Here is a 14,930-nt window from a genome sequence, read left to right on the forward strand (position 1 = left end):
CAGATTTCATGGAGTAAATGCTGAGGATCCCCATGGCCACGCTCTCCTGACAGTATACAACTATGCTGCCATTTCAGGCCTGGTTATGGTAGTGTCAGTTATACTGTGTGTAAGATGTGATATAGTGAGAACGAGTGAGAATGACAATGACACGCTGTCGCTTGTCCAGTTTGTATGATAGCTCTCCCAATTTTGACAAAAACTCCCAGATGTTTTTCAGAAGAATTTTGGAGGGTTAATAATGCTGGTTTGTCATTGTCATTTTTGATTGTCTTGGTTCTTGCTGGGTCCATCCAGTTGCATTCCTATCTTTAGGCATTGCACTGACTTGATACAACTGCCGAGCTTACTGGGGCTTTTCAGAGGGCACTCAAGATTCAAGTTTCCTTTCCTAAAGGATGAATGAAGCAGACGGGTTTTTACTTACAACTGGCAATGGTGTTAATGGTCACCATTAGCCCAAGTTTCAATTCCAGAATTATTAATTGAAATTAAGTTCCAACAGTTGTTGTGGTAGGATTTGAACATACTCGACATTACCACTACATCACTGAATCTCTATTTAATGGATTAAATTCTTCTAATTATCTTGTATCCCATTTCCACACTGATCTTATCCATCTCAGCAAAATCACTCATGCTCACACTTATGAAAATAATTAGAATATTTTATACTTCCAGACTATATAGGCCAATCTAAACAAAACATACAAGTTATTTAGACTACACAAGGTCAAATTCAAATTAAATAACAGTGAAACATCAATTACAGTGTCAACATGATATTTTTAGAAGTTACATGGAGTCTATTGAGTTTTACATGATGAGCTTCCAATTAACTGAGCGTACTCTTTGCAGGGCACTATTTACCCCGTTGAATAATGTGTGTTTAATAGAAATGTCCGTGTTGATGAACTCATTACTTGTGACTGTAGCAGAAGACCAGAATTAGAATCCTGAAATAATTGTTGGGTGCCATCGAAAAATAGAAAATAGCAGCAGATGTAGTCCAATCAGCCCATCAAAACTGTTCTGCCATTCAGTATGACCATGGCTGATCATTATTTCAATACCCATATTCCCATTCTCTTCCCCTACTCTGAATATCTTTAACATCTAGAAATCTATCTAGTTTATTTCTTAAACATATTCAGTGACTTGGTATCCACATCCCTCCATGATAGAGAATTCAACACCCTCTGAGTAAAGACATTTATCTTCATCTCAGTCCAAAATATTCTACCCCATATCCTGAGGCTGTTAACACTCCAACCACCATCCAGGCCAAGGTAAATATCATCCTTGTGGCCAGCCCATCTAAATTTTATACATTTCAATGAGATCTCCTCTCACTGTTCTAAACTCCAATGTGTAAAAGCCCAGTCCGCTTATATACCTCACATGACAAACCTGCCATCCTAGGAATTAGTCCGGTGAATTTTCACTGTACTCCTTCTATAGCAAAATATCTTTTAGTTAAGGAGACCAAAACTGCACACATTACTCCAAGTGTAATGTGAGCAAGGCCTGTACAATGGTACTCAAGTCCTCTTGCAATGAAGACAAACATGCCAATTATCTTCCAACGTGCACTCTTAATTTGTGATCATAAATATAAGGGCACTCAGATCCCTTTGTAGATCAACCTTTCCCAATCAACTACAATTTAAGTAATACCTTGTCATTGTTTTTCCTCCTAAAGTTGCTAACTACACATGTGTTCCACTAAGTTAAAATTTGAATTCAAGAAAAATCTGGAATAAAAAGCTAACCTCATGGCAATCATGTAACCATTGCCAATTGCTGTAAAAACCCGTCTAGTCACTGATGTACTTTAGGGAAAGAAACTGCTAGCCTTACCCGGTTGGGCCTACAGTAACTCCAGATCCATAACAGTGTGGTTGACTCTTAACTGCCCTCGAGGCAATTAGGGCTGGGCAATAAATGCTGACCAAGCCAGTGACACCCACACCACCCGCCCCCACCCCGACCAAACAAAATTATCTATTTGTCTTATCATATCTGTGTAGGCCTAATTCCACATTTTCCCCTCAGTTCACAGCTCTAGGTTATAGCAATTCAAGTGCATATCCAAGTTATTATTAAATGCCTCCATTGTTTCTTTCTGTACCATACAATGTGGCAGTAAGTTCCAAACCTCACTAGCCTCTGGACAAAAAACATTCTGTTCAACTCCTTTCTAATCCTTCTGCCAGTTACTTTTAATTCATGCCTCCAGGGATTGATCTCTCCGATTATGGAAATATGCCGTTCCTAACCACAATATCTAGGTCCCTCACAATTTTATGCCTCCTCACTTAATTCTCTCCTCAGCTTCCTCCAGTTTTCTTTTGTGGCTAAAAAATAGCATTCATAGAAACATTTTCTTAAATATCCTCTGCGTCCTGTCTAGTCTTGAAAGCAATCATCAGACATGGGACTGCAGCGGTTCAAGGAAGCAGCTCATTACTACCTTCTCAAGGGCAGCTAGGACAAGTGATAAATGCTGGCCCATCCAATGATTCTCAAGTCCAGCAAGAGAATTTTAACAAAAGAATGACAGCAAACTTTGTCTAACAGGCATCTCATGAACTTGCACTGTCAATAAACCAACAAATATTTTATATATCAAATACCGCAAAGTTTACTGCGTTATTCTGTCCAATTATTATAGTATTTAAATTTATTTATCTCAGTGTAAATATGCATGTTGTTCAATCAGATGGCCACATGAAGTATCAACATTGGTTCAATTTCGAATCAATTTTTCCTCAAATATCATAGTCTACCTCAATGTCCGAGTAGTCAGTTGAAGGTGTGAGTAAGAAGACTGTCTGCCATTATGTTTTATTTAAGGCAAAGTTGCAATATTATTTATGTGATCTATGGTGTAAATAAAGTGTAATAGTGATGTTTATATCCCCTGCATTATGTTTCTATTACATACAGTGTGTCTTTACATTAATTATGTGGACCTCTTAATTATCTGAAACATTTGATCAATTGACACACTACTTGTCCTAAAGGAGCTGAATAATAAAGAAGTTTACTGTATATGTAGTATTCCAGCCTTTTTAAAATGTGTTCATGGGATGTGGGTGACACTGGCATTTACTGCCCATTCCTAATTGCCCAGAGGGCGGCTGAGAGTGAATCACTTTGCTGAGAGTCTGGACTCACATTTGGACCAGACCTTTAAGAAATCTAAACTGTCTTTGTAAATAATGATTTATTTTGCTCATCAGAACATTTTCCAATGGCCTGTAGTTCCTTGGCCTGTTCATCCCTCATATTTTAAGCAGCAATGCTTTTCCAAAACTATTTTGACAGATCTTAAATAAATACTGTATAAAATGAAATCAAACATTTACAACAATCAAACGTGTGCAAAATTTAAATTTGCTCTTTTTATAAGATGTTATTTTTGTTGCTCATAACCTTGCAGAAAATGATGAATTTTTGCCAATCTTAACCACCATACAAGGAGAAAAAGTGGAAAAGGAGGAACAGGGGACCAAACATGTTGCACAAAATGGAACTCCAAATTACGTGCGATCATATAGGAAGGTTGCACAATCACTGAACTCCGTCCAGTTTCTCAATTACAATAACCACCTCCGTAGGCTCTATAACATCAATCTACTTCCAAGTAAGATATCTGCAAGTTGTTTTCTATGTATTTGACAAAGAAAGAGCCCAAGTGACTGCAGCAATTTGTGATGTGATACTCATGATTTTCTGAACATCTTCAGGAGAGTTATACAATTTCAAATTTGTTAAAACCTAAAACCAATTTACAAAAGAAAAATTGATAAATATAACTAGTAAAGGTACAATTACTGCATTGGGTCACTGTCTCAGTGAGACAGTGACAACTGACAGTAGTTTAACCCAAGGGTCACCACACTTCAGGAGAGGGGAGAGGTATAGAACGTGGAACTTTCCTAGCAACCTCAGCTGCTCTGGGAAGTCAACTCCATTAAAGCTCGTGCTGTATATATCTCACTATTGCTTGCAACATCCTACTTGCCTCGACCCGCATGCCCTGTGTGCAACCTACTCACTCACTCAGGACATCTCCACCTGAACCAACAATAATAGCTGTGCCACACACATTCCCTCCATAACACCTGTCTTGCTGTCTCATTCTAGGAGGAAAGGAGTCTGCAATAGAACAGAAGGAGTTAATACAGGTGATGAGCCGCCTGATATTCAGTTCCTCGCTCCTTATGAGGAGAGAATCCTGACTCTGAATGCCCCAGCTTGTCCTGGTCTCGTAATGGGGGCTGCTCCTGACTTACTGTGCTGGGATCCCCTCAGTATAGGATATCTCACTTAAATTGACTGAGGCCTGATGACAACCAAAGCTTCCTAGCTTTGCGTTTACTCTAAAGAGCACGCATAGAAAGTAATCACATGAGGTTATCATCTTTGACAGAGGGACAAAGCACAAAAAGGCGATGGAAGGGAAGGTTGCAGGTAGTTGAGTGAGTGCTATGATCACGTGAAGAGACTAGACGTGCAGCCTAGTCTACTTCACGAGCAAAGTATGTGTCCCTGAGTGCACAATGTCCTTGCTGCAGCATTCAGTGGCAGTCATTGGTGCAGAAACATCCTGTAGTGGATCGTAGGATTCACAGAGGCTGGCACATGTTGAATGCCAATATACATGGACGTGGGGTGTGTATGAACACTGACAATAAAATGTGCCCTGAGGTGTTGATGTCTGGTGTCCAATGTGGAGGTCCTGCTAAGCAAGCAGTGAGCTGAACCCAACAAGAACCTACCCTAATTTTTCTGCTTTCCTGTTGAGTTTTCCCTCCAGCTTGTTGAATTTGATAAAATTGTGACTGAAATATTAATGAGTGGAGTTGCGCCATCTACAAAGACCTTAAACAGCATTAATTGCAATCAAATAGCAACTTGCAACTGTGCAGTGAGAACTTCAGTTTAAAAATAAAGAGTCCCTCATTTAAGAGAGACATGAGATTTTTTTTCCTCTTAGTGGGTTATTTTCTGTTGCTAAAAAGGCAGTAGGAGTAGAGTCCTTGAATATTTTTAAGGCAGAAGTAAATAGATTATTACAAGCAAGGGAGTGAGAAGTTATAGGGGTAGATGGGAATGTGAAGTGTATCAGGTCAGCCATAATCTTAGTGAACGACAAAGCAAGTTGAGGGACAGATTTAAATGGATATTAGGGAAGTTCTCAATCAAGCCAGGAGCTATGAAGGCGAAACGTAATTTAATGGGAGAGTTTCAGAGATAGTAGGAACTGCAGATGCTCCTTACTGCTTTAGAGTAAAAATTGTTAACCACCTTTTAATCAGAGAGAATTATAATCTCACAATACGAAGAACTTAAACATTTGTTGTGACCAACTGAAGAGCCTGAAAGATGAGCTATTTAATCTCTTCTCATTTGGTTGTAATTCAGACCACTTTAAGCGACTTACCAGTGGCAAACATAAAGGAATATCAGACAGGTTGGCTAGATTATCAAGAATGTGCAATTTCTGGGAAGGATAATTAATACGTTTTACAATAAATAGCATTGTTTTTTATTTGAAAACATAGTTGATAATCTGATAATAAATTCATTGTGTTTACCTCTTCCTAGTTCGAAGTACAGCTGAAAATGTGAACGGCGAAGGGCCAGACTACCCTGATCCCAAGATTCCTTTTACTGAACCTTCTGAGGCTCAAATGCATGAAGGTTGATGGAAACACATAGTCTCACAATATCTACTGATGAATGAACAATCTGCAGATTCCATATTTAAAAGAGCAAATCCATAAATATCTTCAACGCCTATTTTGAATTCAACTGATTTCATACACAATATTTTTCTAATTTGGTTTTGGCTTGATCTGTTTTTCTGTGAATGTCTTGTCATAACCATTAGAATTGTAGCATGGATTCATCAAACTAAATTTTTCTCTTTCTAATAACATAGGAGTCATAAACCAGGTATAAGTTCATTCTGTTTGGTTCCTTTACTAGTCATCAATTTGTAACCCCACAGTTCTCATTGCCTATTGTTAATCCCATGGATGCTTAGGTATGGAAATTGTGTGCACAGCTGTGTGAGCTATGCAAGAGTGGTGCAAAGCCATCATCTATACTCACCTCTCCACCTATCTTCTCCTCTGTCCATCTTTGGTCCGCCTCCCCCTCTCTCCCTATTTATTTCAGAATCCTCTCCCCATCCCCCTTTTCTGATGAAGGGTCTAGGCTTGAAACGTCAGCTTTTGTGCTCCAAGATGCTGCTTGGCCTGCTGTGTTCATCCAGCTCCACACTTTGTTATCTTGGATTCTCCAGCATCTGCAGTTCCCATTATCTCTGATCGTTCTATAACTAGATTGGTTTTATCCCTTGGCCTTTCTAGGTCTCTTCTTTACCTCTCCCTTCATTCTATGGCACAATGATGGCACTTCAAGAGGGACAGAGGCTTTTAGATTATCATAAATGGTTGAGTTATCACCGGCTTTTTTTGAGATGTGGCTCATTGTGCAATGATGGTTTTGCCTTGAACAAGCTCTTACCCCGGTCGGATTTCCAGCACCTGCATTTCCTAAGCTTCTGAAATAGTGTTTTTAGCCCTTTGCACCTAATCACACTGATATTCTTCTGATACTTTGCCTTTTCTTAAAGTTCTTGCTCTTTAATCTCACAGCCCAATTTTCTGTTTCCCAGCCCACCTTCCTCCTTCAACCTCCCCACTAAAATATTCCTCATCCTCTGTGATTTCAGTCTCCATCTTAGCTGGCCAAACTGTTTGTTCCATGAACTGACTGCCATTCTGTCCCAAACATTGCCATCCATATAAATACTCTAAAGAAACTATTCAGCTCATTGTGCTTTTGTTGGCTCATTGGAAGAGCTTTCTAACTGCCGCTCTTTGGCAACATCCCTTTAAAAATTCTTCTTATTCAAGTATAGATCTAATTGTCTTTTCAATATTTTCACTACATTTCAGATCATAAGAAGAACTTAAAAATGCTCATGCATCTGTTGCTCTTGCTGACCAGGTGGTAGAGGTCTTGTGTTTGGAATGTGGTGTTGAAGGAGGCTTGGTAGGCTGTTGTGCTGCATCTTGTTGCTGCACAGTACATTGGTGGTGAAGGGAGTGAATGCTGAAAGTGGTGGATGCAGTGCCAATCAAGAAAGCTGCTTTGTCCTGGATAGTATCAAGCATCCTCAGTTTGTCAAGCTGACTATCCAGGAGAGTGTACAGTCTTCCTTAGAAATGGTAGACAGAATTCTGGTGACAGAAGGTAAGTTACTTGTTGCCAGATTCCTAGCTTATGCCCTGTTCTTGTAACCACAGTATTCATATATTGAGTTCAATTCAGTTTTTGGTCAATAGTAGCCTCCAGGATGTTGCTGATGGAATTTCAGCAGGTGATGTTTAGATTCTTCTTTGTTGGATCCTGGTTATTCTTCCTCTCCTGGCCCAGTGTGTGGATAGGGTTTTGTGGAGGGAAGGGATAATGTTGCATCTGGCTCACAGACTCACTTGCACACACAGGTGCAAAGGATTCACTCACTGACACACAGACAGTCTCTCACTGCCGGCTGCAGACAGCCACTATGGTCCAACTTTTCAAGAAGGTGGTAGAGATAAACTAGGGAATTACAGACCAGTGAGTTTCACATCAGCAATAGGGGTTCTGGAATGTCTGGGAAGGTTGTTGAGGTGGGTAACCTCAATCTTTAAAAAGTACTTGGATAAGCACTTGAAATTTCATAACATTCAAGGCAACGCACCTAGTACTAGTAAGAGGTACTGGTGTAGATTTAGTACAGTTTTGGTGGTACAGACTTGATAGGCCAAAGGGCTCCTTTTGTACTGCATAATTCTATGATTCTAAGTCTCCTCTTAATCTTCTCTCTGCGAAGGAAGGAACTTCCAACTGCTTTAGGTTCATGACCACTCTCTAGGTCCCTAGCTACTTACATTTCCTTTAAATCCAAGATCACGTTCAACAGTTTCCATGTATGGCTTGCCATTGCATCCCAATCATTATCAGCTCCACTCTCTTTAAGACAGCTGTTTTCACTAAAACACAATCACCTTTGAATCAGTGATCTCTACCTTCCAGATGAGGGAGAGCAGCAGAGGAACTCCACCATCAACCACACTGTACAGGGCAGCAGAGTGGCTGGCATGCAGCCTCACAGCATGAGGGACCTGAGTTCAATTCCAGCCTCAGGCGACTGTGTGTGTGGAGTTTGCACATTCTCCCCATGTCTGCGTTGGTTTCCTCCAGGTGCTTCAGTTTCCTCCCACAGTCCAAAGATGTGCAGGTTAGGTGGATCAGCCATGCTAAATTGCCCATAGTGTTCAGGGGTGTGTGGGTTATAGGAGAATGGGTCTGGGTGGGATGCTTCAAGAGGCAGTGTGGACTTGTTGGGCCAAAGGGCCTGTTTCCATGCTGTAGGGAATTGAATCTAATCTAATCTACCCTGATTTGGAGCAGTATCATCTTTCCTTTAACTGTCACTGTGCCAGAAATTTGGAACTCCCTTCTTGACAGCAATGTAAATATATCTGCACACATGTATTGCAGCAGCTTGAGAAGGTGATTCAATTTGTTTAGTTTATACACACTTGGCAAGGAATGGAATTTCTTGGCAAATTCAAGCCTAAACCCAAGAGTTAGCCTAACAATGTGAATGTGCAGTCTAGCAATTATAACAGCATCTGCTTCCCTACATTTAATATTTATTTTACTCATTTGTTATTGTATGTTGCTAGTTCAAAGTGACTGGTGAATATAAAATCAGTTATTAATGTGTGCAGGGTAAAGATTTGTTGCAGGACCAGAAGTGTTGCAGTTGACACTAATCATGAGCGTACTGTACATATTTTCTAAACAACCTACTCAAAGATGTTATGACACACCTCTGGAGTAGGTGGGATTCATATTCCGCTTGGGAACCCTGCAGCCCAATGGTATCAATGTGGACTTCACCAGCTTCAAAATCTCCCCTTCCCCCACCGCATCCCAAAACCAGCCCAGTTCGTCCCCTCCCCCCACTGCACCACACAACCAGCCCAGCTCTTCCCCTCCCCCCACTGCATCCCAAAACCAGTCCAACCTGTCTCTGCCTCCCTAACCTGTCCTTCCTCTCACCCATCCCTCCCTCCCACCCTAAGCCGCACCTCCATCTCCTACCTACTAACTTCATCCCACCTCCTTGACCTGTCCGTCTTCACTGGACTGACCTATCCCCTCCCTACCTCCCCACCTATACTCTCCTCTCCACCTATCTTCTTTTCTCTCCATCTTCGGTCCGCCTCCCCCTCTCTCCCTATTTATTCCAGAACCCTCACCCCATCCCCCTCTCTGATGAAGGGTCTAGGCCCGAAACGTCAGCTTTTGTGCTCCTGAGATGCTGCTGGGCCTGCTGTGTTCATCCAGCCTCACATTTTATTATCTGGGACTTGAACTCAGTTCCTCCTGACAGGGATTCAACCACCGCGCATCAAACATCCTAAATAGGTACATTGCAAGCTGATAGTTCAGTAGTAAAAGATCTTTAGTTATGAATGGTTGAGAAACTTTACTTGTATTTTAAAATTTAATTCATAAATATATTGTTTCAGTTGATACAGATTTCCTGAAGTGTGCTATAAAAGATTTTGGGGATGGAGCTCATACACCTGTGTTCGACACAGATCTTTGTCCACGCCTGGGACTAATGCATTCATTTTTAAAGAACTACCTACCTACATATAAAAATACTTGCTGTGCTGAGCTTATTCCTATAATCCTGTATGAAATTTTTGATGGCACTTTCACATACTCGCAATTCCAGCCTGAGGTAAAGTTTATGTTTGTAATAATTTATAGTGAATTTTCCAAAGAGATAGAACGGCTTACAAAGGCTATATAAATTTTTAGTACAGGTCAATAAATAAAAACCTAGCTGCCGATCAGCACTTCCTGTGATGTTATTTTTTACAGTTTAATTTTAAGTGATTGCTGCGCAGGCAGACTCAATGACATCAGGCCGCACAGATATAAGGCTAGTTATTCTTTTGTGTAACCCAGTCTATTGTAAGTCTTTTTCATCAACCTGGTCAGAAATGTTACTGTACACCTTTGAAACAAGTAGGACTTCAACCTGGGCATTCATATTCATTAGTACAGAACCTCTGCACAATAACAGCCACCCACCCCGGTCTCCTACATACTCTCAGCTCACAGACAGCAGACTGCTAAAAGTGACTTCAGTGCACGGGATGAGGGCATTGTTGACCAGGCAGCATTTATTGCTCATCCCTAATTGCCCAGAGGGCAGTTAAGAACCAACCACTTTGCTGTGGATATGGAGTCACATGTAGGCCAAACCAGGCGAGGATAACAAATTTCCTTCCCTGAAGGACATTAGTGAACCAGATGGGTTTTTTCAATAATCGACAATGGATTCACTGTCATCATTAGATTCTAAATTCCAGATATTTATTGAATTCAAATCCCACCATCTGCCATAGTGGGATTTGAACCCAGGTCCCCAGGATGTTAACAGTCCAGTCATAATACCACTAGGGTATTGCCTCCCCTTCTTGTCCTCATTTGAGGAGATTGTTTCAAATCAGCAGATTTAGTTGAACACTGTGGCCTGGACTTTTACTCCCAGGTCAAGTGCAGAGAGTTGGGAGGATTGCTGTCTCTGTGAACCCATCTAATTGTTGGTTCTTGGGAAGCACTGGATTAGAAATTGGAGTGGGCAATCCCGAAAGATCTGTAAAGGCTGGGGATGTAGAGATGAGCTGACTGGAAGACCCAACAGGGGATCCCAAATGATGGCCACCATTTAAAAATACAGATTAAAGATATAAGATTCCCCCAGCCCTTACCCCACTCTAACCCCCACCCTTTCCGACCCCCGATCCACGCCACCTCATGCCTAATATCCATCACCATCAGATTGCTGCTGTCATACCTTTTTTTTTAAAACTGTGTCCCAGGTATTAATGGCACCAATGTCTGATGCCACAGGTATCTGAAATGTGCAATATACTTTTTATCCAGCTGAATCTCAGTGTAGTTGGGAAAATCAAACTATGCCCTCTTTACACCATTAACTGCCATAATCTGATCAATTCATTTATTCACTTATACATTACAAAACTATGGGATACTTAAACAGCTTTTCAGTATGTTAGTGAATGAGCTTGAGTCAGATAAGTGGGTAAGGTGGTTGGGTGGTAAGGGGGTAGTATGATAGGGTGTGTAGTGTGGAAAGATGGTGAGGCAGAATGGGTGAGTAGGGAGCTAGATTGGGTCTTGTCATATCTGGCCAAGTGTTGTGGTTAGGGGCTGGATGGAGTCAGGACAGTATTAGGGTGTCAGGTCCAAAGTTGGGAGGGTAGTCTCAGCTCAGGTTTGATGTTGGGGGGTAGGGGGGAGGGGTGCTTGAGCATAGATAGTCAGTTTTGGTTAGATCCTGTGGATGTAGGTAGAGATTTTGAGGGAGTTGGGTCAGTTAGGGGTGGGGGCAGGGTAAGATGCAGAGGGGAGTGTGGATCAAGTGTGGGTGGAGCCATTGTCTGTGTTCGGTATGGTGGGGAGTTGGCTGTCTTTGGGAGGGTACAAAGTATGAGTGATTGGGCAGGAGTTAGGCCAATTTATATTTCCTCTAACTTCCCATAGCGAAATGTCCAGGTTAATTGGAACCATATGACATCTCAGACTCTAACCCATAGCTGGGGACTTCTTCAGAGGGGTCCAGAGCAGATGTTTAAACTTCATGTCACAAAACTGGTCCATCCCAACAGTCCTAATGTACATCATTTGGAGTACGTCTGGTCTCTGACTATCCACAGATTGTAAGGTCTGAACATATATATTTACAAAGTTACACATCATAATTGTAGCAGCTCTTAAATTTTCTGACGTTATATCGGTATCCAGTTTCCCATCATGATTTTGATGAATAAACATATTTTTCAGTCAACTATTTGCTCAGTGATTTCCAGAATTTGTTTTCAGTCTATGAGGTTAAATTAATGGTTTTAAAACTATCAACAACTATATTTAATGTCACTGCTTTGGCATTTTTCTATTGTTAAATTTCAAACACAAGCGGAGACATCAATGTTTACTAATTTATGTTTATTACTATGTTATGTTGAAGATTTATACAAGTGTCTTTGGAGAATATATGCTGACAACACCGATGGACAGTTTTGTTGGTCAACTTACCCCTCAGATAAGTGTGGCAGTGCATTCTACAGACAAAGAGCTACGGGTCCAATGGTACCTTCCTGCTCTGGCATTACCTCCTCCAAGTTGTGAAGCCTATAAGGTAATAAGAATATTAAACAAGATGGATCAAACACAGTTTTAGGCCCTGGAGTTTCATACAGAAAATTGCATCAAATTTGTGGTAATGTGACATGAATTATTTACTACGTGCACAAAAATTTAAGTATCCATTTACTATTTGCACAACAATTTATGTGTCCATTTTTGGAGTCATTGTGTAGGTAGAACAAGAGTAATCTGCTAGGACCGTTGGAAATTGGAATAAAAAGTTATTTCTGGGTGAAGATCACACCAAGTCTAGGAAGGCAGCAGGTGAACAGTAAAGCACTTGCCTTAGTCAGTCCACCGTCAGATAGCTTAACTGTTAACACACTTGATAGCACTTTTCAAAAATGCCTAACACCAAAGTAACTGATGAATCAGTACTCCTCCCTTTAGAGCATCCCTTGGAGGAAGTGCTAAGTATGGCAAGTAAATAGAATGCACTCTGAGAAGAGTGGCTCAAGTAACACCACTACTGATTGAGCTGGCTGAATCCTAAAGGACATAGTTGATAAACTAGGTTTGCAAAAGGTCTTGAGTGCATCAATGAGAGCAGAAACATGCTTGTCCTCATCCTCACCAGTCAACCTGTCAAAGATGCATCTGTCCATGATAGGACAAGTAAGAGTGAAGACCACACAGGGCGTTTGGAGACAAAGCCCCACATTCACATTGAGGATATCCTCCATCATGTTGTGTGGCACTACCATTGGCCGGAATAAGATTGGTTTTGAACAAATTTAGCAACTAGTTGCTTGGTAGCACAGAACAATTAACATTGGCATGCAGCAAGAATGGTTAACTGTAAATGATTGTAAAACCAGGGGTAGATTTTGATTTACCAGAGTGTTACTCTGGGGATGCAGCAGAGTTTGGCTGCCTCCATGATCCCTGTTTTTGAAATAGGGGAGATGTATGTTATCCTCATTAAAGCAAGGTCCTGAGAATTTACATATGTAGCTTCTAGCATGAGCAAATGCATCAATCTGCAGGCCTGGCTACTGATCTTGATTTAGTTTCTGGTTTAATTTTTAGCACAGTCAGTATGGTATGTAGCTTAGACAGCTTGGCTCATTCCCACTGTAGTTTAGAAGAATAATGCTGATTTAACTGAAGTATATGAGATGAGGATGCATGGTGTCCATGGTGACTTGGCCATGTGGTTGCCCAGAGAAGGCAGAGGGTAGTGGTGAAAGGGTGTCACAAGCATTAGGATATACTAAATAAATTGACATTCTTTAACATGCGAAGTTGTTCTTCTCCAAGCAGGAACCAAAATGGCTTTTTGTAGACTGTTACAACTTCATAGTAATATCTCTGTATAGACTAACATAATAGTCCTTTTAGGCCATTTAGATAAATGTCCCAAAATGTAATTTGAATGGCAATCTGCACCGTGTGGACATGGGGTATGATGTAAGACTATGAAGCTGGTAGGGAAATACAAGAACCTAATTCACTAGTGTAAGATGAGTGGTTGCAGAGATTTTAAACAGGATTTTAAAAGTTATAATATAAATATCATCTACGAATGAGGACACAAAAAATTAGAACATTTAAATTTTTTTTTCAGATTTTACTTATGTTTGCGTACAATGTGAAACCGGTCACGCTGGTCAGCCTCAAGACAAGTACATTAACTAATGCTTCCTGTGGATATAAATGGATTCATTTAAAACGGTATTAGATATATTTTTGTAAACATTGTCATGAAGGGAATGTAATATGTACACAGTATATTGAGATTTGGATTTTAATGTAGATGCAGGTGGATGTTAGGACGACGATGACCTAAGTGCATCAATTTCAAGAAAGTATATGACTGCAGTCAAGTGCCTGGAAGTACATGGAAAGCTTATTTTGTTAAGTTTACAACAGAATAGGAAGCTTTTAATTTAGCTTTGATCAGAACTGAAGGTTCAAAATCTTAGTTCACAAGAGTCAGGAGTTTAGAAGGAGAATCAAACTCTTAATTCAGGGGAACTAGTAACCACAGCCAAAATATGTTAGTCTTTAGAGTTTCTAAACTTTAAGAGTTGTTTGAACTGAAAAAAAAAAGCCTGTCAGAATCCAGCAGACTTGGAAAAGAATCATAAAATTGCCTCCCTAGCCCAAGCAAATAAACTGGGAGGAATCTTTTAAGTAACTCGTTGTGCATTGCGTTTACGATGTTGCTGTGTAAGCAGTGGTAGAGGGTGTGTGTGTGTCTGGGTTGCACACACGCACATTGAGTGATTCATATTAGGGGTTTACCAAAGAAGGTGAGAAGCCTTAAGACTCTTAGAAGAGTAGTTCATCTGCCTGTGTCTCTGCTGTAAAAGTATTGGGAGCCCGAAGAAAGTCAGCTATATTCTGTAAGCTGTTGCCTATAATTGGTAACAAAGAGACTTTGTAATTAGTGGACCAATCACCCTGAGCATCTTGTGAAGAAGTGACAGAATCTGGCCAAAGTGGATCCAAGAATAGAAGATCCTGTGAAATAAGAGGAACACCATATCAATGCCTGCCGACTGATGCTATTGATCTGTATTTCCTAGATTTTTTTCTTCCACTCGTAACACCAATGTTTTTGTTATGTCAATGTTTATCTGTGAGTGGACTTGAAAAGG

The 14,930-nt window shown here is 40.6% G+C and overlaps 1 protein-coding gene and 1 long non-coding RNA gene across 5 annotated transcripts in view; one reads left to right on the forward strand and one right to left on the reverse strand.

Moving 5' to 3' along the window:
• Positions 1-14,930, forward strand: part of LOC125463059 (cilia- and flagella-associated protein 54-like) — a 437,943-nt gene that overhangs the window by 407,903 nt on the left and 15,110 nt on the right. The window contains exons 63-67 of the mRNA XM_048553715.2: positions 3,446-3,649; positions 5,617-5,712; positions 9,612-9,829; positions 12,149-12,319; positions 13,895-14,001. Of these exons, the coding sequence (XP_048409672.2) occupies positions 3,446-3,649; positions 5,617-5,712; positions 9,612-9,829; positions 12,149-12,319; positions 13,895-14,001 (796 nt within the window). The remainder of the gene's footprint in view (positions 1-3,445; positions 3,650-5,616; positions 5,713-9,611; positions 9,830-12,148; positions 12,320-13,894; positions 14,002-14,930) is intronic.
• Positions 1-14,930, reverse strand: part of LOC125463061 (uncharacterized) — a 172,379-nt gene that overhangs the window by 120,004 nt on the left and 37,445 nt on the right. For all 4 annotated transcript variants that reach the window (XR_007249747.2, XR_007249745.2, XR_009447238.1 and 1 more), the window contains exon 2: positions 12,217-12,312. This is a non-coding gene — a long non-coding RNA (uncharacterized LOC125463061). The remainder of the gene's footprint in view (positions 1-12,216; positions 12,313-14,930) is intronic.

This window comes from Stegostoma tigrinum, chromosome 25 (assembly GCF_030684315.1).
Source record: "Stegostoma tigrinum isolate sSteTig4 chromosome 25, sSteTig4.hap1, whole genome shotgun sequence".
Taxonomy (NCBI): Eukaryota; Metazoa; Chordata; class Chondrichthyes; order Orectolobiformes; family Stegostomatidae; genus Stegostoma; species Stegostoma tigrinum.